At 31.4% G+C, this 27,952-nt stretch overlaps 1 protein-coding gene across 1 annotated transcript in view; it reads left to right on the top strand.

The window, feature by feature from the left end:
- The window catches only part of LOC129220420 (voltage-dependent calcium channel subunit alpha-2/delta-1-like), a 96,512-nt gene that overhangs the window by 42,978 nt on the left and 25,582 nt on the right, over positions 1-27,952 (top strand). The window contains 14 exon segments of the mRNA XM_054854840.1: positions 4,990-5,068; positions 8,387-8,436; positions 10,633-10,716; positions 12,547-12,603; positions 13,286-13,360; positions 16,651-16,725; positions 16,807-16,878; positions 21,437-21,508; positions 21,599-21,660; positions 22,613-22,680; positions 24,695-24,743; positions 26,209-26,297; positions 27,684-27,821; positions 27,890-27,944. Of these exon segments, the coding sequence (XP_054710815.1) occupies positions 4,990-5,068; positions 8,387-8,436; positions 10,633-10,716; positions 12,547-12,603; positions 13,286-13,360; positions 16,651-16,725; positions 16,807-16,878; positions 21,437-21,508; positions 21,599-21,660; positions 22,613-22,680; positions 24,695-24,743; positions 26,209-26,297; positions 27,684-27,821; positions 27,890-27,944 (1,025 nt within the window).

Below are 27,952 nucleotides of genomic sequence, written 5' to 3'. Positions count from 1 at the left end.
TTCAGATAGGGTTACCAACTTCAAAATTATCACCACTTAGCGTCTGGCGTTGAACCTTTAATAATGACTTGATTAGAAAATATTCTCTTCATTTCACCAGCTTGTCAATATTTGCGTTTTTACGGTGCGGTGCGATGTTTAATTGTTATTTTGGGAGAAAATTATATGGGTTTTGATTTTTCGATGCTAACAATGATGATTAACTTTAAATAAACACTTTTAATTACCGTTTTTTTTTCTTTAGATGTCTACATTTTGAAAAATGCAATCTTTTAACATCCAATATGAGAATCATATTTTGTTCTTTTTTCAAGCTAACTTCCCTTAATTAGGATGCAAATAAATGAAAAGTCTCTTTATTTATGTTGGAACTCTCATTTCAAGTTTTTAAAGCAAAATTCCATTTTCTGTTATGAGTCAAAAATTAAAATGATGAATAGATGGTTTATTTTATTGTTTTATTTATTTATTTATTTTTGCGTCAACTGTGTCCACAGATATTAATGAAATGTTTATCATAGGACTCTAAAATGCAATTTTAAAATAATTTTATCAAAAATATTTCTTTTACAAGTCGTTTTTATACTTTTGATGCCTTCACTTTGAGAATTGCGATCTCTTTGCATCCACTATGGGAATCCGATTTTTCGAATTTTTGATGTTTATTACGCTTTGTTAAGAGGTAAACAATTAAAATATCTTTTTATTTTTGTTAAAATCAGGGAATTTATAAGTTTTAATCGAAATTCTGTGCTTTTTAAGAGGGGGTTAAAGAGGTTGGGTCAAAAAGTTAAATGCTGAACCCTATTCTGAAATTTATTTTATTTATTTATTTTTTTGTTACAATTATTTTAAATACTGTACAGAAATATTTCTAGTATAATTTAACATAATGTAGAATGGTAGATAAATATTGATACTTGAGAGAGCGATGCCCCCCCCCCCCTGCCAAATATCAGAAAAACACTCTAGAATGATTTTCTCGACATAGAAGAGTAAAACACTCAACTTAAAGTTTAATTTATGCAGTTTGTGCCATCTCTAAATTCTAAAATTTCGTTTTAACAATTTTTTTTTTTTTTTTTTTTTTTTTTTTTTTGCGAAATTATTTGATTTTTTACAAAATAATTCATTTTTCACAAAATGTTTTGATTTTTCACAAAATTAATTCATTTTTCACAAAATTATTTGATTTTTCACAAAATTAATTCATTTTTCACAAAATTAATTCATTTTTCACAAAATTATTTGATTTTTCACAAAAAACGGACCCTGTCAAAAATCCTGGACAGACCCCTGTTAACACAAGTGTAGGTATGATAAAGAATGCACAAAAATAAATAAGTAAAATATATCAACAAATAAATGAATAAAACAAAAACAACCTACTTAAAATTTACAGTTTTTCGGAAAAAACAACAAACAAAAAAACTGCCATTAGTATTTGCTTTTTGCTGCGAAGATGTATGTTCCTGATTGTTGATTGACCGACGGATTATCTGGAGTTTACTCTGAAATAGAAAATTCATCAAAAAAAACAATGAGACAATTTAAAGGCTAAATTGAACGATCCAATAAGAACATAAGCATGTCGTGAAATGCCTACTCATGGGTACAATAATAAAGGCAACTGTGATTCCAACTGTGCCTAAAAGACAATGAATGAATGAATGCATAGGCACCCATATGCAAATTTTAATGGGGGATATTTTCCCCATGGTTTAGCAGGATTTTTTTCCCCATGGAAACCGATTTCAGTACAAATTAGAGTTATTAAAGTTTGACATTTTTAATAAATTATTCATTAATGGCTGGAGAAGAAATGTTTTTACATTTTTGCAAAGAAAAAGTACTAAAAGCAAGGAAATTCTAATGTCTAGGGGGGGGGCTTGAGCCCACTCTTGCCCCTCTAGATAGGCACCCTTGAATGAATGTTATTGACAGGAAGTCAGGGTTGGTACAGATCCAACAAGAAGCAACGGATCAATAACTGACCATGTAGAATAGAGCTGTTAGCCTCTTTATTAAACCTTTACTTCCATGGAATAGTACTGTGCTAGTATTTCGGATTTTACACTGCAAGATAAAAAAAAAACTCCATTTACTGTAAAACCGCTAGAAATTCTGCAGCACAACCACGCTGTAAAAAAACTGCCCATTTGCAGGAAAATCTCTCGGAAATTTAAACCTGGGCTTCGATAAAGGTTTCTTGTAACAATATAGCTTAATTAACGCTCTTAGTTAATGTTGTAACAATACAGCTTCTTTTTAAGTAACGCTACTTAAGAAGCAATTGTACTGTTGCTAGAAACCTTTATGGAAGCCCAGTTTTCAGTTTCCTAGAGATTTTCCTGCAAATGGGCAGTTTTTTTTACAGTGTGGTTGTGCTGCAGAAAGTGAAAAAAATTTGGTTCTTATGAAAGTTTCAAATGAGTTGCTAAACGAGTGGCTTCAAAATGACGTTTCTGGCTGGAATATGGACAGCTGTGTTAGATGTTAAATGTGGAGTTTCGAGTTGAAAAAGTACCATGATAACAAATGCTGCACTTGAAGGTGTTGGCTTGATAACGCAGAAAGACTCCACCATGGTGATTGGTAGATATTAAATAGGCCATCAATCAGGGAGGAGACTTTTCTGGCTTTGCCGGAATTCCGGCTTTCTCTGTTGGCTTTTTAATTTTTCCTCCTTTTTTGCCACTTTCAAACCTCATAATGCTCCTTTTTTTTTTTTTTTTAAATCTGAAAACTTTGATCAAAAAAGATTTATATTCTTTTCTTTCAATTTGCCTCCTACTCCAATTTATAACCGCTTTAATTTTCAACTAACAACTTTATAATACAACTGATTTTCTAATTACAGCAATCCCCATTTTCCTGATCTTTTTTTCGCTGAAATTTCAGAAATTAATACTATGCTTTAAGAACAATATGTGCCATGTATTAATTGCTACCTAATTATTTCAAACATAATTAATATGGGGAAAAATTGTACTACCTTTGAAACTGGTGCCATTTTTTGTTGAATTGTTTAATATCATGCCTTCCAGGGGTTATTTTGATGCACTTTTGGATATCATCCCTTTTCTGCATAATTTTTTGATTTTATTTATTTATTTATTTATTTTTTGGATTTCCTCCTTTTTGCTCTCTGACCACTCGCATCTCTGAATCATCGGGAAAGGAGTTTCTCCAAGACTAGTAAAATAGTTTACTAGAGAATGAAACAATATTGTAGGCTCTAAATTCAATAATAAACAGAACCTTTGCAATTTTTAAAGAAAACATTTCACACCGAAGAGTTTAAATGGAGAGATGAATCTAGTGTTATTGCATGAGTCAGTAGCCAATTTGCTCAGTTATTTCTCGCCAGAAAATAGTACAGCTAGCAAAGTACTACTGCTTAAATTAGACATTATAGACTAGTTGAAAACAAGACGGTTATTTGCTTTGGATTTACTTGCAATCAAATAAGATGGAGTGGTGATTAATATGTATTGAGTTAGTAACAAACTATTTAAAAAATTTTAATTGTGAAGTTTAGAAAAATTACTGTTGATCTGCTTATTTGTTCAGTCTGCAGTGTTATTAAAGCGAAAAAAGTTTAAAAATAACTTTAATCTTTAAAAATGTTAAATAAAAAATCTGCTTTAAAGGGTTATAGTACATTGAAATAGCAAATAATATTCATTTCTCCAGCTCAGTAAATTGCTGAAATATCATACAATACCAAAATACATTAAAACCTCGTTATGTCGTCACTCGAGGGACCAAAAATTTTTGACCACTTATGTGGAGTGCCACTTATGTAGAACGGGAAAGTAAGGAAGTAAAAAAACGCCTTACAAATACTTCCATGAATAGCAGTAGAATTCAGAGAGAAAAACAACTTATGAAATCAATGTCTATAAACTAGTGGAAACTTAAAAAAGAGGGAAAAACACTTGTTATAGTTACTATGTTTTATTTTCTCTCACGTACGCATTACATAATATTAATAACAGCTTATTTTTATGTATTTTCGCTACATTAAAACAATCCATCAGTGTTGACTGATGAAGTTGTTGCTTACTGAAAATAACTCTCTTCCAACATATTTCAAGCTTTAAATTCTGTTTCTGTTGTACCTTGAACAGATGTTAAATGCTGACAGATTTTCTCCAGGTGTTGGATTTTGTCTGTCTTGCTGGGTGGGGTTTGATTCATATTCTCGACACTAGGCAGAGTCGCGGCAAGTTGTATGCTTTGTGTGACCAGAAGCGAGGAGAGAGAATTTATGGGAAAATGACCGTCACACAACATTTCCACTAAGTCCCACGCTACTTTCTAAGATTTGATTTGAAAAAAAATTTAGAATACTATTTTTTAGTGACTAGTTAACAGGGATAAAATTAAATTTTGTTTACCAGTAAAGGAGGATCATTTTGCATTACTGTGAATGAGATCTTGTCCGGACCAATGGAAAACAACGACTTAAACAGAGTGATCACTTATCCGGTTGACTACCTATTGAGATTTTACTTTATTATATACATATTTTTTCATAAACAAAGATTATCATAAAAAAAATTCATACATAAAAAAATTTTAAATCAAAATTAAAATGCTCTTTTTACACAAATTCGCAAAACTTCAAAGGCCTCTTAGGAGAGCTAAATATATTTTGATTTCAAAATGGTTTTTGTTTTTCTTCTTTTTTGTAAACGCTTGATTCTAATACTCAACTTTTCTCACTACAAGCATTTTCACAGTTTAAAATATATATATATATATATATATATATATATATATATATATATATATATATATATAATATATTTTTTGGACATGAGATGGCATACTTTTTATTACAGTGCTTTGAGTATGCATTATTCAAGTTTTAAATTAATTTACTTTTTTTCATTGCTTTTATTTGTGCAATTAGGAGAGAATTTTTATTGAAAATAATGATTTGGTTTTAGGTATTTAATAATATAATTTATACGTTTATAGATTCGTGTATTTGCTTATGCCATTGGGCCCCATCCTGTTCCTTATGCTACTTTGAAAGAAATAGCCTGCAGCAATCGTGGTAAAATATTTATGTACTTTATTAAATTTTAATGTTTTTTATTCATGTTCGATATTTATTTGTTTTAAAAAGTTGTTGATTCTCTGTTAATAAGGAAGTTTTCGATTTTTCAATTTTATTTTTATATGATAGAGTAACATGTGTGAACATCATAGGTGAAAAAAATTTTGCGATACGATAAGTAGTTTTATTTTAACTAATTTGAAAAGTTCAAGCAATTGTGACGTCAAATGGCACAGGAAGTGACATTATGCACTCTTCCGCCACGCGAGATGCCGAAGGACGTGCAGTTGGCTTCGAAGACGAAACATAAGGCTTACCTCCTTGCATTTAACTCCTCGCGTTTCTGGAACATTAAACCTCTAATCCTCTTGAATACCATCATTGATGTTACTTGAGGAAGATTATTAGATTGTGCTTTAATGAATCCGGCCCCCATAGTGTGTTCAATAGGATTATTGAATTTCTAAAAATTAAAAATATCACCGCTCTCAAAATGTCCATAGCGAAAACAAGGGATCTTCGGCGGAAGGCTGCCCTGTGACGTAAGCTCGTGACGTTTCAGAAAAGTGCACTTTTGTGAGTGGATTTTTAAAAATTCATTAAAAATCAATCATGGTGTTTTGAAATTCGGCAATGTGGAATTTTTTAGTTTTGAGGGTCAATTAACAATATCCAATAGTCAAAATATGAACATTTAATAGGTTGCTGAAGTGGCTTATCCACAACTTCTCACGCTTTCAAAAAAAAAAAAAAAAATCTGCTGATGATAGTAGTGAATGTAGATTAATGCTCACATTTCAGCTTAACCAGTGAAAAATATATTTTGAGACAGTCCTATTTCTTTCTTTCCCTCCCTTCCAAAGTCACCGAAACCTGACTATTTGAAACCAGATTTTTAGATCTATGCTACTTACTGATTTTTAGATCTACACTACTTACTGATTTAGATCTACACTACTTACAGATTTTTAAATCTACCCTACTTTTGCACGTAAACAAGTGACCGGACCAGTCTTTTTCGAAAAAATTCCATTTTCCGTCCTATACGTTTTTGGCATAGCGTAGCTTGTTCTGTTTCAGTAAATCTGTTTGTTTGCAGGGTTTGCTTGTGTATATGTGTAATTTGTTTTTAATAATGAGCGATCCTTTTTTAGCATTTACATACACTTGTCACTTTAGCTACAGTTTACATTTATGCAAGTGTTACTAATTTTTTAGGCTATTAAATACACTACAGTCGTTTCGTTCAGTGTCCACTTTGCTTTTTTCTACTACTATTTTTCCCTTCTCAAAAACAATACCTATGGTTGACAAGGATATTCCCTATTTTGAATATGTAGTTCTTGTTTTGATCCTTCATCAATTGGATGCCAATACAGTTTAGCTTTTCCCTCAAGTGTCTGGAAATTATTTCTTATCATTCTGCTTCCGTCATTTCTTATCATTGTTCAGGACGTAGTTTTTAATCTGTAAAAAAGTGGTGATGATTCAGTAAATTAGTTATTATGTTTTGAAAAGAAAACGGGTGCAACTGAAATGTGATTGTCGCTATAGACAGGTTGAAAATACAGTAGGTAAATGATAATTTTGTCCAGACCAAAGGGTAATATTGTTATAGATAGGTTTGTTGTTATGGACAGTATTGTTATATGCAGTAGTCTTTTACAAGAAGTCTTAGTACTCAAAAATGATGGTTTCATTCAGTGTAAAGAGTGTAACTGTTGCTTAATTGCAGAGGAACTCACATGAGCTCTGCTCCCGTCCTTCTCTTCAACTTTTTATGAATTAGTGCAAATTATGTGGAATCCAGACTACTTATGTTTGAAAATAAGTTTTAAAGGCTACAGGGTTCTCACACTCCTTTTGTTAGAAATGAAGCTCTGAGAGTAACATTGGGGGTGCAACATTGTATATAGCTGCCCAAAAAAAGCATCACTACAGAGTAATAATGTAATAATGTATGCCATTAGGAAATCCCAGTGCAAAATGATATCTTGCATCAGTGTGTGTATCCCTAAGCAGTGCAGCTCTCTTCATAGTTTAAACATGACATATCTGAACAAGCATTATTCAGCAAGTTATTTTGGGGGGTGTTTTGTACCAGCCAAGCTGGCAATTTGAGATGCACTGTTTCACTTTTCCAACTGTACCGTAATTTGGTGTAAAGTTGGACCTTCGCAGTACGCAAATGCCATAAGGACCCGTTTAAAGGGTAGGTAACCATTCACAGCATAACAACACATTCACACAAAGAGAGGACAAGGACAGGAGAGAGAGAGAAAGTGCGTCCATGCTCAAGCCAGGATCCAAACCTGGAACATCCCCATCGCAGTCAGACTTTGCTGACCACTAGACAAGGCCGCCAGTAATTATTTTGGTACCATCCCTTAAAGAGGAGTTCAGTATAAATAGTGGATTGGTGATTCGTATCCAGACCACCATTTTATCTTTCTGTGAACCTTGCACAGACCGAAGTTCAAGTAATTTAGCAAAAATCTATTCAATGTTTCAAAGGAAAAAAAAAACATATGTATGTTTATGTGTTATAAATTGAATTGAACTGCATGCTCTTAGGAGTGGAAAATCACTGATTTAAAGTGGTAGTTAGGTGACAGCACTGGTGATTTACTTTTTCTCCCTCACTATCCATCGGCTAGAAAACATTTGAACATACATTCTTCACTTTACCAGGATCTTTTTTTCAAGGTAGTTACAATTTTGCTTTCCAAAAGTAAGATATCTTCCCCTGAAACTGATAACTAAATTATTAGATTTTACAAAACTAGACTTTTAATTGTAAGGGATATTCTTTCAAACTGTTTTAAAAAGACATATTTGTAATATTTTGGACAGAAATGTTTTTTCTAAAGGATTGAGGTTTTGTGAAAGGACACAAAGTCATCAGCCAGTGATACAGGCAGTACTAAAAATGATATTTTCTATGAAAATAATTTGTTTAACTTGGGCGTAATTTTTGATTACTAGTTCTGAAATTTTTCCTAAGCATTATTGAAACAAAATTAATTACTGCAAATATGCATCCCCCTCCCCCCCCCCCCCCCCCCCCCCACTTCTTTTGACATTAAGATTTTTCTTTCACGGCAGAAGATTCACAGCATATTGATTAGTAGTTGTTCTTTTTTGTTGCAATTGTGTAGTACCAAAACTTTGATGTTTGCATAAGTCGGAGCAATATTTTAGCCTTAAGAAAACAAAAGAAGAATTTGACTTATATGCAGGTTATATGGTATTTATGTATTTGAATTTCCTCCTGTATATGTGTCTTGCAGAGCTAAGTTTTTGACTTTCCTATAGGTTATTTTACCGCTATACAAGCCATGGGAGCTGTTCGTACTAAAATACAAGTAAAACTCATGAACTTTTTTTTATAAAGCTCCTTGTAGCCCATGTAGCTTCTTGTGTATCTATTTCTATTTATTTTTTTTTTTCAAAGAGAAGTTGGTAGAAGTTTTTTTTTGGAAACAATTTCTAGTAAATCTTTAATGAGTTTGCATTTTATGCTTGCTAAATTTCATGTTAGATATTTTTTCCTAAATATTGAATCATGTGATAGCTTTTTTCTGTTTTTTTTTTTCCTGTCAATATTGCCCTTAGTTTTTTTTTTTTTTTTTTTTTTTGAAATTTAGTTACAGTTGAATTTGCTCGATTGATTACATCTGCAACCAATGTTTAGTTCATTGTGAAAACAAATGAGATTTTTCAATTAATGCATTCTATCATTGCATGAATTTAATCCTGCATGGTAGTGTTTACTGGACTAGAATCTTTTAAGCATGTATTGTTCTTTTAAGTTTTATTATTGTGGTTTTATGTATAAATTGCAAATTTATGTTCTGGTGTTCAAAAAAGATGTGAAGTTGTGAATAATGTTAAGTCTTGGAACATGTAAAACAAAAATTATACATAAATATCTTTTTCTATTGTGTAAATGAACTTTCTTGCCATAAGTAAATATCCTATTCGAAATTGTTACTTGTTTGATCTCAGTATTTAGATTTTGTTTCCTTTACTTTGATTATTTTGTTATCGCTTACAAATATAGGTCCACATTTTTTAGATGTCTGATTCGCTTTTGATCTGTATCAAGTATTTGTTTTATTTTTATTCAGATTCAGATGAATAATACAATTATCGCATCAATCAAATCTTATTTCTTTGACTGAAATAAAATGTAATATTATTCTTTTTTTTTTCTACATGTACCAGTTCCAAGTAGCCATTTTATTTGTCATTAGTCATTTGTCAGTAAAAAATTATGTATCTTCTACCGATTCCTTTTTTTTTAAATTATATTTATTACTATGTAGTGAAATTAGTAGAATGGAGGGAAAAAAAACATGCTATTAACAGCACATATAATATTTTATCTATTCAATACTTGATTTTATACATTATTTTATTTAGGTTATCAATGTCTAATTCCCAACAGCTTGATATTATTAAATATTCTACAACTGCCATGACAACTGCTACGAAATAAATCATTGAAATGTTCTCTAATGTAAAAATAAATGCATGAAAAAATGGCCCTGGCCTGTCCCCTGTTGCTAATGTAAACTGAAATATCTAACTCTTCATAGAGATTTTTTTTTCAATCGGAACATATTTTTGAGTACAATGCTTACACTAGTCAGGCTAATACTCTGGTTTTTACAGTAGATATTAAATGAAGATATTGTAGGAGGTGCGGGATATTTTTATTATTATTTTTTTAATTTTAGGGGAGAAAATTGCCCCAAATCTCCTTCTTGCTACAAATTTTGGGTCGTTTTACATGAGAATCTGAAAAATAGTATCAGGCAGCTTTAAAAAAAGTTTTTTTTTTTTTTTTTGAGCAATCACGATTGCTTATTGCTTTCATTTGACTGTTTTGGCGTGCTATCATTTTATTTCCCCCCCCCCACCTCCCTCTGCAGCACCACCGTCGGCCGGCCGCCTCACGATGCTGCTCCTATAGCGAAAGCCGTCTCCAGGTTGCGTCCATATCCTACACTTACACGCATACATACACGCACGTACACACAAACACATACATACATCTACACACACATACACAAATACATACCACACATACAAACACACACATACACACATACACACACATACAAACACACACAAACACATACACACACACCTACACATTACTACCCACACACTCATGCCTGCACACAGACACAAACACATATGCCTACACAGATATACACATTCCCCCCCCCCTCCCCCACACACACAAATACTCATAAACACAACTGCCCACACACACTTACCTGCACACAGACGCAAACACCTATGCCTACACACACACACACATATACACACACCACCCTACACACAAACACACATACCCCCACACACACGCCTACATACACACACACTCGTGATTGCGAAAAACATAATTTGAATTCAAGAAGTCAATTTTCAATTTTTTTTTTTTTTTTTGCACAGTGTAATCAGTTCATTGTCCTTTTAGTTTGGGTGACAATGTTTTCTCTTTTGCTTAGCACAGTTACATTATATGTTGTAATTTTTTTCTCTTATAGGACTATGTAAAAGTTTTGGGAAGACCTTTAGTTTTGAGTGGAGAGAAAAACTTTGAATGGACCAATTTTTATCTTGACCCATTGGTTAGTCATTTTATCACTCATATATTCAACCGACTATTTTACCAACTGATGTGCAATCTGCTCTAAGTTTAACATTGAAGTCAGCAAAGTTAGCAACTGAAGAAATAGTTGCACTTAAAATTGCACTTTGTTGAGTTTAATGTGATGTGAAATTTGAGTTAAGTGTTTTATTGTTGAAACTTATTTTTGTTGAATCAGGTATCAAGTTGAATCAGGCTTGAATCATATGGCAACTCGTGCCTCTGAACATAAGACTATGTGTTGCAATTTGCCAAATGAGACATTTTGCATGATTTAGTTGCATGAGTTCATCTTTTCTGTCAAATTATTTTAAACATGGGGTTGTTTCCTTCAGTCAAAAGTACTACTTTTAGTCACTGAAATTGATAGAATAAGCAAAAAAAAATGACATGGACCCAGAAAATATTTTCATTTTCCCAACAGTTATTTTTTAATTAATTTTTTTAAATGTCCAATTTTTCAAACAGCGCTTGGTCTTGATGACGTCACAAATGATGTTCTTTGGTGCATCTTTCTATCGCGTTTCCATGCTATGATAATTCAGAAGAGAATTTAAATTGCGTTCTACGCTTGCTATCAACCATATCGTTGCCGATACATGTGAGTAAAGATGCAAATTAAATATTTCGCTCTGTGAATGGCAACACTGAATGGCATTTTAGCATTTGTGGTGTGATCGGCAGAAGCGTAAACAATAAAAGTGATCCAATTTAAGTAATTTTTTTTAAATGTTAAACCTAAACAAATTATTTAAAAAATGGTCAGATCCTATGTCTTAAGCATGCTCTTTCAGAAAAAAATACTTTTAAAATTTTTGAAACGACCCCATTCCAAATAAAAAAAAAAAAAACTTGATACACAATTTGAATGAATTCAGGGTGTTTCAGTTAAACATTTCAGAACTTCTAAGAGGGGTAGGGTACATCCTGACAACTTGAAATCATACAGCAATGTGGAGTTGGAAATGCTTTCCTGAAGCAGTGTTGTACATGGAAGCACCATGAAGGAAAGAGACTGTAAGTGAGAAATCATTTTAATAATACATGAAAAGAAGCAAAAGGTACATGGATTAAAGTAAGAGTTCAAAGTGTCTTCCAGGAGCTTCAATGCATACGTCACATCTTTGGCGCATGGGACTCTGAGCAGTCTGGAATTCTCCTGGCATATCAAAAATTTTGCGGGTTTTGAAGTCATTTCCCTATGATTTCGAGTCGTCAGGATGCATTCTACCCCTCTTAGGAGTTCTGAAACATTTAACTGAAACACCTTGTATATTTTTTTCATGATACCTTATTTAATTAGCTATGCAAGAAGGTTTTTATGCTTAAAACAGAAAAAAATAATTAAAAATTTTGATGACTGCCTCTTAGATGATGTTGTATTGTATACCATTGATAAAATTTTTAAAATGTAATTCAAACGGAACATAAACTTAATCTTTTTACCTATAATTTCTTGAATGATTTATAAAAACGTACAAAAAAGAAAGAGTGAACACAATTGTAGTGAAAAAATGCATGCACCAATTTCTATAAATAAATACACTGTTATATAAGATAGTGGATCAGACTCTCGAGTTTGATTATGTTTTTGATACAAAAATTAGGTACTTCTTATTTGGAATAACATTCATTTGTGTTGTCAATAATTGATCATGTCTATATACTCAAGTGCATACTTAATTAGTTGTCAAAATTTGTTGTGACAAAAAATGTTTGCTCAAAAAATCTCCAAAAGTAAAAAGTTTATTTATATCACTATTAATCAGAATCAAATCTTTAAATTTTAGTTTTTATATTGTTGTTTTAGGGTCTTGGAATGATGTCTACTATTACTTTGCCAGTGTTTAACAGAACAGAAGGAGGAGTAAGTCACAAATTATTCTTTTAAACAATACATTAATGTACAGGCATGTTGTTATTCTTCATGAATCGTGTATTACATTTATTAAAAATAATTGTTATGTTTAAAGAAAAAGTATTTATTTTTATTCTTTAAAAATGTAGTTAGTGCAATAAAGAACAGAGTTGATGAACTCACAGTTCACCTGTGACACAGTGGTGCTTGAAGATTCGAATGTTTGCGCTAGTTCTAAAATACAGTAATCCATTCAGTAGGCTGTTATGATTTTATGGCATTCAAATGTACTTAGGTCCCTACTTTTCCTCATTTTGCCTTTCACTATTACCGACTGTAAGCTGAACTCTTTGTCTTGTCATGCCGCTGCGTAAACCATTTGCTACCCCAGAGTTTCCCGAACTGTGATACGCAGACCCCCAAGGATCCGCGAGAGGGTCTGTGATGCTATCCTGCTAAAACGTTGAATATAATTGAGATTGAAGGATGCGTAACTATATTTTAATTCAAAAAGAAAGCACATTTATGAGGAGTAAAAAAAGTTCTTACTTAAGTAGGTTTTTGACTGATTTTTCACTGGAAATTTTTATTTTACAAATATATTTTCTCATTTAAATTAGCCTCAATTCAATTATTTATGAACAAAAATTAAATCATCTACTTAATGTTCTTATTTTTGTTTATTGTTTAGAATCAATCAATGGTTGGAGTTATGGGTGTAGATATGGCACTGCAAGACATGACAGATTTCGAACCATCATATGAGGTGAGTAATTGACTTGTAGTGTATAAAAAATAGAAGTGACTACAACACTCAGAAATGTTATTTAATTTTGTTTTATTTGCTTTTTTATGCAACTATTACTGAACTCTTTTCTTTATTTTTTTTTAATTTTCACAAGTAGCTGAGAAAGGCTAATATTTGTTTAATGTCCAAGCTCATGTAAAATGTTGCTGTTGAAAAAAATGTATAGAAGAAATTTAAATCTCAGTGCAATCAAATAGTTCTCTTTTTTTTCTCTCATGATTTTGCAGATGCTTCTTTTTTCATTGCACCAGTAATGAAAATTAAATATTTGACACATGTTTAGAGCAAAAGTGACTGGAAAATGTCACAACAAAGTGATTTACCAGAATCTATGGTTTTGCATATTGTTAGGAGATTGGAATTGGGGCAAACATAAAGAAGTGTAGCAGACGCCGCTGTTGGGGCAAGAATTGTGATTGCAAGATTGTGGGAATAATTGTAAGGAACTGGGACTGTGAGATGCCACACTGAGATGACCAGGGCAGGGTTGTCCACATGCTACCTCATCAAATGATGATTGATATATCATTAACAGCTCACCATGACAGAACTGCGAACTTAAGTTTGGCAGAGATTTTTGTTTGGCAACAGAGCAAAGGGTTTGAAGTCAAACATTTCAAAATAGGCTTTGTCAGAGTGGTCTGCATGCATGTAGACAAATAGTCTGTATTCTGTTGAGAGCAAGACACTGTTTCGGATCGAAGAAAGTGGGCTGCTGGACATCGAGCTCGGATTTAAAGGGATTGTAGTCAAGTGCTGCTTATTGACAAGTCCCAATTCAGGCCAGAAAGTCACCCTATATGTGTTTTGGTATGGCAAGGAAGTGACACTCAAAATAACCCAATATTCATTTGGGACGCATCACATTACAAACAAGGTGGTTCAATGATATAAGTTGCAGCCAGCATAGGTGGATGTACAAACCTACAAATTGTTCGAACGGCAATGTGACTGCCCAAATATATGCTCATGTAATATCACATGCTGCATGAGTTGGTAATTTCTTTCTGTTAAGGCACCATAATATCAGACCTTATACATTTTGCCTTGTGGAGAGCTTTCTTGAACCTGAAACTGTACAGCATATGGATTGCACCACATGCTTTCTTGATTTCATTTCAATTGAGCCTGGTTGTGACGCACTTGGATGACTAAGGCCTCTGCAAAAACTAAGACTTCCTTTTACTGTCCAAGACTTGTAGACAGCACTTCTTCAAGAGTAGAACAGTACTCCCCAATATCTTGCCTGTAACCTCTTTGCATCCACATAACATAAGCATGCAGCAGCCTTAGCAATTCGGGTTACCATACAACACATTAAACGTCCTTTACAATATCCAAACACTACTCTCTTTTTTTTTTGTCATTTACATATAACTACATTATTGCTCTGAACCATCATTTCATGTTCTTCTTACCGTTCGAAGAAATTAAAGTTCCTATACAAATACTTGTTTGCATCTTTTTTCTGTATTACACTTTGTTAGGATGTGTATTTTCCATTTAATGCTTGTTCAAGGCTGTCGCACAATGGTGGGCAGTTCTCAAAAGGTGGGAGCAAACACAGACCTCCAGTTTGAAGCTTTAACACCAAATAACTTTCATTTTAATTAATTCAAAAATTTTTGAATTAAGTAATAATACTGTATGGAGATAAGAATTGACATAAATTATGGAAAAGATTCTCTTCAAATACCCTTTAAAAAATACTTTCTCTGCTAAAAGGCACATTTTCTTGGACATTCAAAACGTTAACTGAGCAAATAAACCATCAAAAAAATTGTTTTGTTTTTTTTTAATTATTTCCATAGGTTTGAAAAAAAATTAAGGGTATGAATCTCAAACTGAATAATTTTTTGATAATATTTTCCACAAATTACAAAAGTAAAGACATGTTATTTATTTTGTAAACGATTTTAGAAAAAAAGGAAGTTGAAATTTTGTGCATGTCCAAAAGTTACGATCTAAACAATGCTATTATTTGAGAACTAAATATATGGTTTATATGTTTTAAAGTTATTTTTCGATCCTCAAAATCAATTTTTATTTATTTTAAAGTGTTTTCATATGTTTTTATGCATTATCTTTGAAGCAAAATTATTTTTCTTAAACATATATGTGAGATGTCCAAATTGCGTTACGATCTAGACGCCAATAATTCTGTCCATTTATTCAATATTATAAATGATCTTCTGTTTTGTAACTTTAGTTAAAAAGGCTATTATAATGTTAATTTCTTTAATCCCATTGGTATTTTGCACAATTAATATGTTATGCATTGGACATTACATAAATAACAGCAGAAACAGAAATTTTGATCGTAACGAACGCATTTAAGTAAACAAAACGGTGGCAAAAATCACCAAGCAAACCCCGATTGGCGACAACTCACAGTGTACGGTACGCAAAGGGTTACCAGCAGGGAATTCTGGTTTTCACCAACATCGTCAGTTTTGGCGGCTTTATCACCTGTGCTGGCAAAATGGATGTTTTTTTTTTTTTCGGATTCTACGAAACTATAACAAAATTTTATTATTTAAAGACCAGTATATAAAATCATTCATGTACTTCATAAATCCTCTATTTTTCATTGCAGAATTTAAAATAGATAAAATTTTCATTGGAAAAGTTCAAGAACTGAAACTTCCATTATGATGATATCCAAAATCTGTTACCTGCAGACCAATCATTAAATTTGCTATTGATTATTTTTTATAAATACCTACTGCCTTTTTATGTTTGTATATGATGTTCTAGTGTATATACTATGCAATGAAACCAAAATTGATGTCAAATTTCAAAATTTTAAAAATTGCTCAGAATTAACTTTTGAGAACTACCCATATCCTTTACTTTTTTGCTTGCTCCCTTAATGTTTTTGAACATTTTTTTAAAGGTAATTATAGTATGCAAAAGTTATTCCACTATATTTCCATTTAGTTAATTTGGATTTTTAAAAGTATATTAATGTGATCAATAACTGTATTAAAGTAATTATTATATAAAAGGGAGAAATAAGGTGCGTTTCTTTATTAAATGAGAATTTGGAACATATCTAATGTATCATTTAAAAATGTCTGTAATATTGCAAAATGTAATTCTCTACATTTGCAAATATGTGTAATGTTATTTTGGCGAAGTTTAAAATGTGTTCTGTTTCCTATGTTGTAAAAGAGGCACATATGTCAATTGGCATATTTCCATTAAAAAAAAATACAGTGATTAATAAACATTGTATTCCATTTTAGATTGGACCTGCAGGTTATTCATTTGGTATTAATCGTAATGGCCATGTTCTGTTTCATCCAGATTTGAAAACAGAGGTAATTTATAGTTGTTTTTATGTTGCAATATTTTTTTTTTCTAAATGAAATGTGTAATGTGCTTCTTTCTATTTATTATAGTATGATTTTGCCGACGAGCCTCCTCATCTTGACTTTCTTGATGTGGAAATTGCTAATGACGCAAAAGAAGAGGTTTGTATTTAATTTTCTTCTCTGTGTGCATAGAGCTTTCAGTCAAGAATATTTTCATTAACATGATCTCTTACAATTACCATTTTAACAAGACTCGAGTATGATCCTTCTTTTTTTCTTCTTTTGCTCTCCGCGTTTATATCCTTCTAATGTTTAAGCTGTTTCAATTGAAAAAATAGTAAAAATCTCAAAATTTTGAGCAACAGTCACTGAATGATAAATTTGGTCCTTAAGGTATGCATAAACTGGCTATCGATATAATCATTAAAATTATTGAAACATGTTATACTGTAAAATGTTGAACAATATCAATCCAAAAGAACCTTTTTTACTCTTTGATTTTGCTCTAATAATAAACATTTTCATTACTTTTATCAAAACCTAAGTATCTCGAATTTTCCTTCTGTCCCCTGAGATTTGGAATTTTCAAACTCAACTGTATGTCCTTTTTTTTTTCAGAACTAGGATTTAAGCATTTTACTCAACTTTTTCTATTGAGATGTTTAAGGCACTGAGAGTTTGATAAACAAATGATCAATTGATAAACTCACAAATGGCAACGCAGCAATGCAAATCATCACTAACCCGTTCGCACCCAGCGTCACGCGGACGCTACGCAACAATTCCTCTCTTATCAGCCCAGCGGCACGTATCCGCTACGCGCTCTGATCGATGCTGACGTCCCAGCGTCACATATACGCTTTCTCGAAATGGAACGATTGAATTGAATATTTAAACGATAATAGATGGCGCTGAATGGCTATAACTTTGATCATATTCAAGTCACATGGTATTTGACCTTCATGTACACGCTTTAGTTTCTTATTTGGACCTCTCAATGGGATAGATTTTTTTTTATGTAAACATCAGTGAATCACTGCTCTGCGCATACGATTTATGAGGTCTCAATTGCTCTTGTTTATATCTTTGCTTCTCTTTTTTTGTTGCGAGTAATTGAAAGAGATATACATCTAGCTGAATAAATTATGGGGGAGGGGGAGGAAGGTTAAAATATTTTTGCGTATGTGTTCCAGACTTTTGGGATTCCCCGTTCGATGAGAGTACAGGAATGATTTCAAGCGGCACTGAAGTTTATGATTATTTTTGAATCCTTTCTGATATTGTTCTTCTTTATTTATTCTTTTTTATTTGGATACTGGAACATTGCAATAAAAATGGTTAGCGAAGTGAGTGAAAGGGAATGTTTTCGAGAGAATTATGAAGCAATTTTGAGACTTGTTGCGTGTTAATTTAACTAGTTTAAATTCGTTGACCTAAGTTGTTTTAATTAAAATTACATAAGGAACATATTTTTTTGCTACATTTCTTTTTCTTTGATTGCACACTCACGATGTCTAACTCTAACTTTGTTTTTGTGCACATATTTTTTATCTTTGTACACATAGTTAAAGTTTTAGTATTCTACTTGTTTCACTCCCTTCTAATAATGTAATAGTCTTTATATTAATAATTAATAATCAGTAGTACATTGTTTAAGCAAATTTAAAATTTCAACTCATTATTTTGAAATGCTGATTTTATATGAATATTTTTGTTCAGTTAGGCTTAACTGCTGTAAATGCTCGGGCCGATGGCGGCGTTCCATTTCGGAACTTTCGGTCCCGTAGCAGCGCTTCGTTTTCCATGCGCTGGTCCTCAAGGGGCTAAAGAAAAACTTGGAGCTCAACCGCTGTTTAATAATTTAGTTTTTGTGACCTTGTGCTCTTTACCTCCCAGGTACAGAATAGTACTTTAAAAACCTGAAGCAGAAGCTTAAACTTTAATGTTTATTTAGATTTGTAATGTACACTGCCGCGTGCAGGTAAAGGGCAGTAACTGCAAATTTTTCACTTTTCATTTTTTTGCATTTTTGTCATCTATTGTAAGTTATCTTCATTGTGCAAGCTCGCTTTTTTGGTTTCCGTAGAAAAAAAGGGGCGAAAAAGACGTCTAATTCCGACATTTCCCTATTGTTAGTACTGAATCTACCATACATTTCTTCAAATATCTTGAAAACTCATTTCTGCAGATACTGCCGTTTACTTGCACACGGCAGTACAGCTGACAGCCTGCAGACCAGACGATCTGAGCGGCCCATTGTCATGCTTAATGTTGTGAATGGAAAATTTGCTCTGGAACTTTTTGAAACAACAGACATTCTGTACTCAGTATTATGACTGTTGGTTGCTAATTTGAAGCCAAATAGTTAGCAATTTGTTTCTAAAAAATAGATGGAAACTTTGTACCAATAAAATAGGTAATGATGTAATAGTGGTAACAACAGTTCATGATTTGTAATTTTCTTTCATTATCCATGTTTTCCCATGTTATCTATGAAAAAAAAAAGAAAGAGACATAGTTTAATATTGTATGTTTTCTGCCTCGCAAGATTCATTGTAGTATGAGTGTGGCCCTCGGGTCAAAGAAGGTTGGGCGCCACTGGTTTAGGCATTGAGAAAGCTCAAATATATCTATATTTTTTCCCTTTCCTAAGTATTATAATTGAGTTAATGTTTAATGAATTTATTTGTTGAATTTTGCATTATTTAAACTTTTAGCATTAAAATTTGCATTATAGATACTGCGCTGTCTTATTGATATGGTAAAAAAGAACACTAAGCTGTGTAATAAATTGTTTTAAATTTGAAAAACACATGAAAAGTGAGAGTTTTTATTAATTTGGCTTTTAATTCTATGATTTATTTATTTACTAGCTGCCTCACCCAGTTTTGCACGGTCTACCTCACAAATAAGTTATGCCAAGTGACGAGTTTTCACCAATCAGGCTTGAACCAAAAGAAAAACTGCGAAATTCCCCGTCATATCGTGGAAAAATAACCAAAAAGGAAAACTTTTAAAATTTTGAAAAGCCTCAAATCAAAAGCCAGAATTTTATTTGTTCACAGTTAAGAAAAAAATGGCAATAGATTGTTTTTCTTAATGATTTTATACGTGCTTATAACTTTTCTATTGGTGATTTTAGGCACTTGGTGATTTCATTTCTAGATTAAAACAAAATGTGCTAAAGGAGTATTTTTCACGGGCTTCTGAGTGAGACTAAAATTGAACAGATTGGATAATTATTTTGGCTAGAAAGAACAGTTTAATGCCATTTTCGGGTCCTTAACTTAAAATTCGAACCTTTAGGTTACTTTTTTTGGCGTTTGAAAGCCCCCACGTTCTTTCTTGGGTGCTTTAGTGCCTCCCTGCCAAATTTGGTCGTGATCTGCTGTAAACTGTAGATTTGTTTTTGGGAAAATAAATAATATATAATTCTTTGTTTTACTTATATAGATTTGCAATTAGCATCCGTTTTTTAGCCTACTTTCCCAGTAAAAGTCGAAAACAAAAAAAAAAAGCATGAAAGAAGGCTTAATGCATCTTAAAAATGCTGCGAAAAACAAAAAAAAAAATTTAAAAAAAAAAATTAAATAAATATTGAAAAATTAAAAATTGGAAAGTAGGGTATTGAGATGGGGGAAAATGTCTGTCGGTCTGTCCCCTCCCCCCCTAATAACTTTTGAATGAATAGTCCGATTCGAACAAACTTTTTTTTGTTTTAAAGATCTCGGCGAGGACACCTCATTCCCATATTTCACTTTTTGATTTGAACTATTCTTTGTTCAATTTTGAACAGTTCAAAAAAACTTAACATTAGCGCCTACGGGGAAACTGAAAGTCAATGTAGATTCCGTACTTGAAGGCAGATTTATTTCAAACAAATTTTGTTGGAAATAGCTCTTGACGCCAGACTCCGACTCCTGTGCCCGACAATTAATCGGACTCCGACTCCCCGACTTCGACTCTGACTTCGTAGCTTTGGCAAAAATTTATACACGGAGGACAAATGACTGACTCCGATTCTTGGATATTCGTCTCCGACTTCTTTATCCTAAAATGAGATTGACTCCGATTCCGACTCCACAGCTATGGTTTTCACTGTGAAATAATTATTGTTGATGTGATATGTTTTTATTTTCACGCTAAAGTTTTAATTTAGGTATTCAGTTTTCGGCGAATAAACTAGAAGTCATTTATGTTTCTACATAACGATATGCGCAGACGATTTTTTTTTTTTTTTGATAATGAAAAGTATTTCTTTAAGTTGACATTTTATTGTTTTTATTTATTTTGGTAAGTGCATTAATTCATTTAAAAAATTATTTTTGGCAACAGGGGAAAAAGAAACGATTTATATGATGTATTTATTTTAGTAAGCTTATTTAAATTATTATTTTTTCGTTTTGAAAGCTGTTAAAGAATTTTTTTTAAGGGGAAAAAAGTGTATTAGCTGCTTTGTTTAAAAGGTGCTCCTTTTTTTTTTTATGCATCTAATTTTTTTTTAGGTGTGAAAAATACTTTATTCCTAGAAATTAGCAAAAATATATTTGAAACAACTTGCGATTTTAGCTGTTTTTGAGAATATTGATCAGGTACTAGAAAGTAGTTTGGGCATATGGGAAAGTAGGCTCGTATAGTTATAGACGGAACTTCTTGTTATAATTTTCTTTAGTTTTTATTAATGTGTGTTGAATGCATTTTAATTAATTTATTATAGCTGCGAGAAGCAATGATAAATTCTGAAACTTCATCAAGAGCTTTATCAAGTCAGCTGAAAATGCCAGATGGAGTAAGTTGTGATCATCTTAACACATTTCCATCTTTTTAGTTTAGTGCAAAATGTACAAAATATGTATTTATATAAACATTTTTTTAATAGAATCATATAGTGAGGCATCATATGGAATATTATTATACACCTATCAATAAAACTTCATTTTCGTAAGTAAAATTTTAAGAATTCATTTTCTTATATTTATCTTTTTATTTTCATTTAATATATTACAGTAGAACACTGATTTTACGTATGCCGCTTCATACATTATCATGCTTCCAACGTCATTTTCTGATAGTACCTGAAAATTGGTATAGTGATAATATTAAAATATTCCAGGTTTTACGTAACCTTTTTCAGAAAATTCCTCTTAATATATTTTTTCTGTAAGCAGATCAAAATCATTTTTCACCTACAAGACAATATTTTTTATTATGTATTTATTATTTATTTATTTATTGAAGATAAATATGTTTTATAGCTGTTAGAAAAGCCTCTCTAGAATACTTTCTGTTATTTCTTGTTATCCTTTGGACAGAGTTTAGAGAGGAAAATTTCCAGACGTCGATAACACATGTATCATCTCATCTTATAACTAATTACTTCGATATTGGATTTAATACCTGCTTCCAATGATAGTGATGAAGAGAATGAAGAAAAAATAGAAGACTACTAATCAAGCATTTCAAAGCATGTAAAACAATTTTTACTTGTAACTAATTTTCAAAAAAATGTTCATGAAAAATGTCCTATAAATAAAATTAATCTAAAAACAAAAAGAAAAAAAAAGATTGTTTCTTCTCCTAATTCATGGCTAAGGATCAATTTTTAAGCAGTATGCATAGATTTTTATCCCCCACCCACACACTATGTTTCTTCCACTTGGTATGTCTTTTATCACTAGTCCGATAGAAAAGGTAAAATCGGTGTTCTACGATATCTTGCTTTTTAAACTTTTATCTTTTGATTTTTTATTTATTTGTTTTTAAAACTGCATGAAGTGAATAAAATTTTAGTGCAATGAAATTGTTTTCCTCCTTTAAATAAAGTCATTTTAATTTAATTCTATAGTAAAGTTATTCCACCACAATTATGTAAAATGTTTTTTTTTCTCCGTAGTATTGCAGTTGTTGTGCCTACTGACAGAAAACATTTTTTGGTTGTTGATGGAATGGATTTTGGTGAAGGTAATTAGTTTACTGATAACTATGTTAAATTATTTTATTGTTGCAAGAATAAAAATTTTGCTGAAAAAGAAAAAGGTAAAAGTGATCCGATATTACCAACTGCAAGTAAAGTGAATTAATAAAATGAAAGGGAAAAAATAAGCCTCAATAAAACAATTTATGTTATATGTATGCTTATTTTTTGTCATGTATTACTACATATTTTATGTGTGAAGAGTAGTGTTTTTAATAGCACACTGATAGCAATTTTCGAAAGAACCTAAATAAAGCTGTTAATTAACGCTATAAATTGTATTTTTGAAAGTTATCATCCAAAAATTATTTTCGTGGCTCTCCGTTTATTTTCCTTATTATTAGGTTACAAATCAGTATTTATGTATGTATTGGTTGGTTTTATACTTTGTTTTTATAGAAAACAAAATATTAAAAACTCATTAAAAATTATCCCTATACATGGCAGAACTTCACATTTGAATGATTTCATTGAAGCAATACTTGCTAAACTTGCTAACACAGTAAACTCCCAATTATCCACAGAATAGGGTGACACTGCAACTGTGAATAAGCAAATACACGCATAATCAACTAAGTAAGTAAAAAACTATAGTTGTTAATGCAATAGAGTTAGAAATATCAATAACACTCGCTTGTATTTAAACTATAGCTAAAATGATAGGTAGCACAGTATAAAAAAATGTATGTAAAAGCTATAAAAGGATTGCTAGTTATTTTAAACAGACTGTACACATACCCGAGGTAATGCTGCAGACTGTTTCACTGAAACAGATCAAACTAGGTTATGCCAAAAATGCATAGTGGGGGGGGGAGGTAGTTTTTTTTTTTTTTTTTTTTTTTTTTTTTTTTTGATCAAGACTCTGGTTCGGTCACTCGATTACGCTCATAAATAGTGAAAAATTAGTAAGTAGTGTTGGTTTAAAACAGTAAGTAGTATAGGTTTAAGAATTAGGTTTTAAGGAATCAGGTTTCAGTGACCATGGAATATTTGATATCATTGGAAGGGAGAGTTAAGAAAGCAATAGGAATGTCTAGAAATAAATTTTTCACTTGTTAAGTTAAATGTGTGCATTTATTTACAGTTGTTAATCATCGCCAATAAAAACTTTTTTTTTTGAACGTGTGAAAGGAGACGGATAATCGAGAGTTTACTGTGTGAGATAATTTTCCACGAATCCATTTCATGCTATGCACATCCACTCTTATTGGAAGCACTAGTACAAAACTGACTTCAATGTCATCAGTTTTTAGTTTGTATTCATGAGGATTTTTCTTCAGTCGTGCAATTTGCAACTGATATTTTATTTGAGCACTAACTTCGTGCTCTCATTGACAATCTTTAAAGACTTTTTTCTAATTAAAAAACTAAAAAATAAATTCAAGGGAGTTCGAGTTCACAGCAGTAAAAGTCTCATCAAAAAAATATCACTCAATTTCATCAACCAAATGAGGTGTTTGGCAACAAAAGCAATGCTAAGAGGTTGAGGAAATGTAAGCAGCACAATAGATTTTTAAAAATAAGTTGGCTTTTGTGCAGTTTGCTGTGATGTCAAAGACAAAATTCCACTATTACCACCTGATTCTTTCATTGTATCTAAGAATAGCATTAACACTTACTTAGCTCTGGATCTGTTGATATATTTTTATAATGTCTTGACTTCTATGGGTTTGTTGCATCCTTTGTGTTGCCTTATACACCCTTAGTCTATTGGCTGTGTGTAGTGTTTTATACCTCGCAATTGATGAGACTTCTATAGCTGGAAAATTCAGATTTATTTGTTTTTCCCAATATTTTTTTACACAATTATCTGCTTTGTCTAATGTACATCTGATTTTGTGTGCTTTTAATTTAAGTTGTTCTTTTAACAAATTGTTTTAAACTAGTGTTATCTTATTTATAATACTTATATATATATGTATATATATATATATAGATAATACACTGATCAGGTGTTTGCTTTTGATTGACTTTTTTTTTTTTTTTTTTTTTTTTTTTTAGAGTTTGACCTTTTAGAACATGAAAAACTGGGCATGCATCTCGCTCCATGGTACGTTTCGAGCAGAAGTGCTGTAATGTCAATAATTTTGCTTTTTAACGTAGATGTTTCTTTTTTTTTTCGGTAGAAATCTTGTTTGAACGTGAAATGGAAACACATTTACACATTTTATGAAAGCCCTGTCTTGCTGCAAAGCATTAATTGTGGCTTATTTGAAAATGTTTGATTTTAAAATGTATATTCACTTTTTTGTCAAAGCAAACTTAAAGTGACATTTATTCATTTATTTGTTTCTTTTTCTAATAATAAAATTCTGTTTTATTTTTTGATCTTCTTAACTTAGTTTTCCCATTTTCAACTTCAGATGTTTTGCAGAATTTAAGCATCAATAACTTTTGGAATTGTAATTTACTCATTTGGGTTTACTGTCAGCCCCGCTTAATCGGGTAACGGATAAACGAATAGCCCCTTTATGCGAATAAAACCTCCCACCTGGCGAAACCGAATATTTCCCCATAGACGCAATGTTAAAGATCTCCGCTGAATCGAAAATTTTCCCCGGATAATCGAATAATATTGATCAGCTTTCGCGCATATTTTTGCTTAATTTTTCAAAAATAAATATAGAAGTAAGAAAAATTATGGACGTAATAATATTAAGTAATAGTTTTCGTCGGCAATGGGCAAAAAAAGGAACATGCATGTTCCATCAATCCACTATTCTATCAAATTTCTTTTGTCTTTGCCTCTGCAAAAAAAAAAAAAAAAAATAGATAAGCAGTCGAGAATTAAATTAAATAACACAAAAAATATACACGTTTTAGACAATAATAAATTAATGAAATATAATGGTAAAACAGGGTCAACAAGGAGAGGAAAAAGTGAGTCAGAAAAATGTGTTCTCAAAAGACCTTGAACAAGCTATCCACTATTATGGACATTTTTCAAAAAATAATGTAGTGTAAAGTTTCATAACTCAAGTTGTTACTTTTTATAATTTTTATATGCGCTTGAAATTAATTTTAAAACTATTTTGTACTTTATCTTATTTCAAAAACTTTTTATCAATAACATTAATTATTCTCTTTATCTAGCTATTGATTTATTATTATTACGTTTTAAGACAAATGTTGTCAATTCAGAAAGGTAAAAAAAATTTACCCGCTTAATCGAATAATATTTCTTACAACCGACGATATTCAATTAAGTGATGCCAACGGTATATGCAGTATAGTATAAAATAACATTCTTTTATTTTTTAAAAGGGAATTCATACATGTTACGTTCATATGAACAACATTTGGCAAAACATTGCCTTTGTTGTCAATATTGCTATTATAATTTTTGTCTTTTTTTTTTTTGAGTATGATTTCATATAACTTTGTATACTTCTATTAAATACGATTTCTTATATAGGAAGGTGAATTCTTGTTATGTTTCCATATTATAATCATATTTGAATAGATCCATATAAAAAGAGATATTAGAGTAATAGTTTTGTGTCATAAAAATATAGGAAGTACTGCTATGGAACTGTGATGAAAACTGATTTAGATGACATTCTAAGAAATTTGTCTCAAACAGCCAGAGAAAACCCTAGTAAATGTAAGTTTTCTGTTTGATTTGTTTTATTGATAATGCTTAAATCTTTTCATGCTGCTGTGAAATCTAAATTAATCAAATGAGAGAAGTTTCATAATGATACTTATTGAATTAAGACAGAAGGAAGTCTCTCCTGAGAGATAAAAGCGCTTAAGATAGTGTATATAGGTTTTTTATTTAGAATATTGCTAATAAAAGGTATTTGGAATTCATTGTATCGCTGACAGATAAAAAAAAATATATGTATTGTGGTGCAATAATCTATAAACAACAAGTATATTACTTTTAGGTCTATTATTCTTTGTTCCCCACTACTTTAACGACACATTTTTGTTTTAAACTGTAAACAATATAGAATTTCCTGTAATTCTAAATATGTTATTTAGTAATATTTAAAAAAAGTTGATCCTAATTTTCTTCTTCTCTTTTTTAGCAGTTTATTTCAAATAATGAATAATTTCGTGCAGTTTAATTTTGCTTTTATGCTTATTTATTTATTTATTTTAACTTATGCTGTGCTTTTTTTTTAAACTTCCTAATTGATTTTTTTATAGTGCATGACTTAAATTTAGTTTTAAGATTAATGTTTTTTTGTACTTCTTAAACAAATATTTTGTTTTAACAATTATATTTGTAACCTTATGCAGTTTGAAAAAACATTTTTAGTTTCTTTTTATTAAGTTTGTTCATTAAGAAATGTCATTTTGCTTGTGTGTGACTTTAGTGCTGCAAGTGAATTGGTGTCTGTTTTTCACATTGAAGTACAGCTCCTTTCTGCAAACATTTCTTTATTTTCCTTTCGTAGCAACATATTTGTTTTAAAAAATTGGTTTTGATACCCAAAATATTTAAACCTAATTCTGTTACTGTCTACTCTTACTATTGAAAATTTGTATCCCAATTTAATATCCAAAATATCTGTACATAAAAGTTACTGAAGCTGTATGATAGTTAGCATGGATTATAGATCTTAAGGAGGTGGCACTGCCTATAAAAATAGATAAAAAATGATGACTTACCTGCAGAGCGTCGGTGGGAAGCTGGAAGGGTAATGAATAATGAATTAGATACATTAATAATCGGACACATGCATTGGTTTAATGGATTGGGTTTATTAATTGATAGAATTAATGGAATGAGTTAGAGCGTAAACATATGCGTCCGATGAGGCGGACAATCCTATCCAGTCTCCCCGTTATTCTGAGGAGACAAGTTTGTTTCTTTTCGTCGGGGAGAGGTGCTGCCCTCTTCCGTGGGTGGGACAGAACTGAACAGAAGCTGTAACGGTTGAGTTGTAATTTTCTGTTGTGTTGAAAAAAATATTTTATTATCATATTTTGACATAATTATCTCTGTACTTGTATATATATTTATTTTATTATTTTTTAGGTAAAATGCAATTATTACACAGATTAGTATGGGATATTCGCAAAACTGCTGACATAATGCACTATTGGAAGTCAGAGGATCGTGATAACAAAAGGTACTTTTAAATGTATTATTTATTTTTGAAGAAAAATCTTTTAAGTTTTCTAAATTTTCAAGTCAAACTGAGCCCTTTTTTAAAATCCTTACTTTTGCGTTCAGGCCTGGAGTGGTTGCAACTTTTGTCCAGTCAGAAGGTGGCCTTACCAGAATTTATCCTCCTAGGTATGTTT

Source organism: Uloborus diversus, chromosome 4 (assembly GCF_026930045.1).
Source record: "Uloborus diversus isolate 005 chromosome 4, Udiv.v.3.1, whole genome shotgun sequence".
Classification (NCBI taxonomy): domain Eukaryota; kingdom Metazoa; phylum Arthropoda; class Arachnida; order Araneae; family Uloboridae; genus Uloborus; species Uloborus diversus.
Note: the sequence above shows the minus strand (reverse complement) of the source record. Positions and strands in the feature narration are given on the sequence as shown.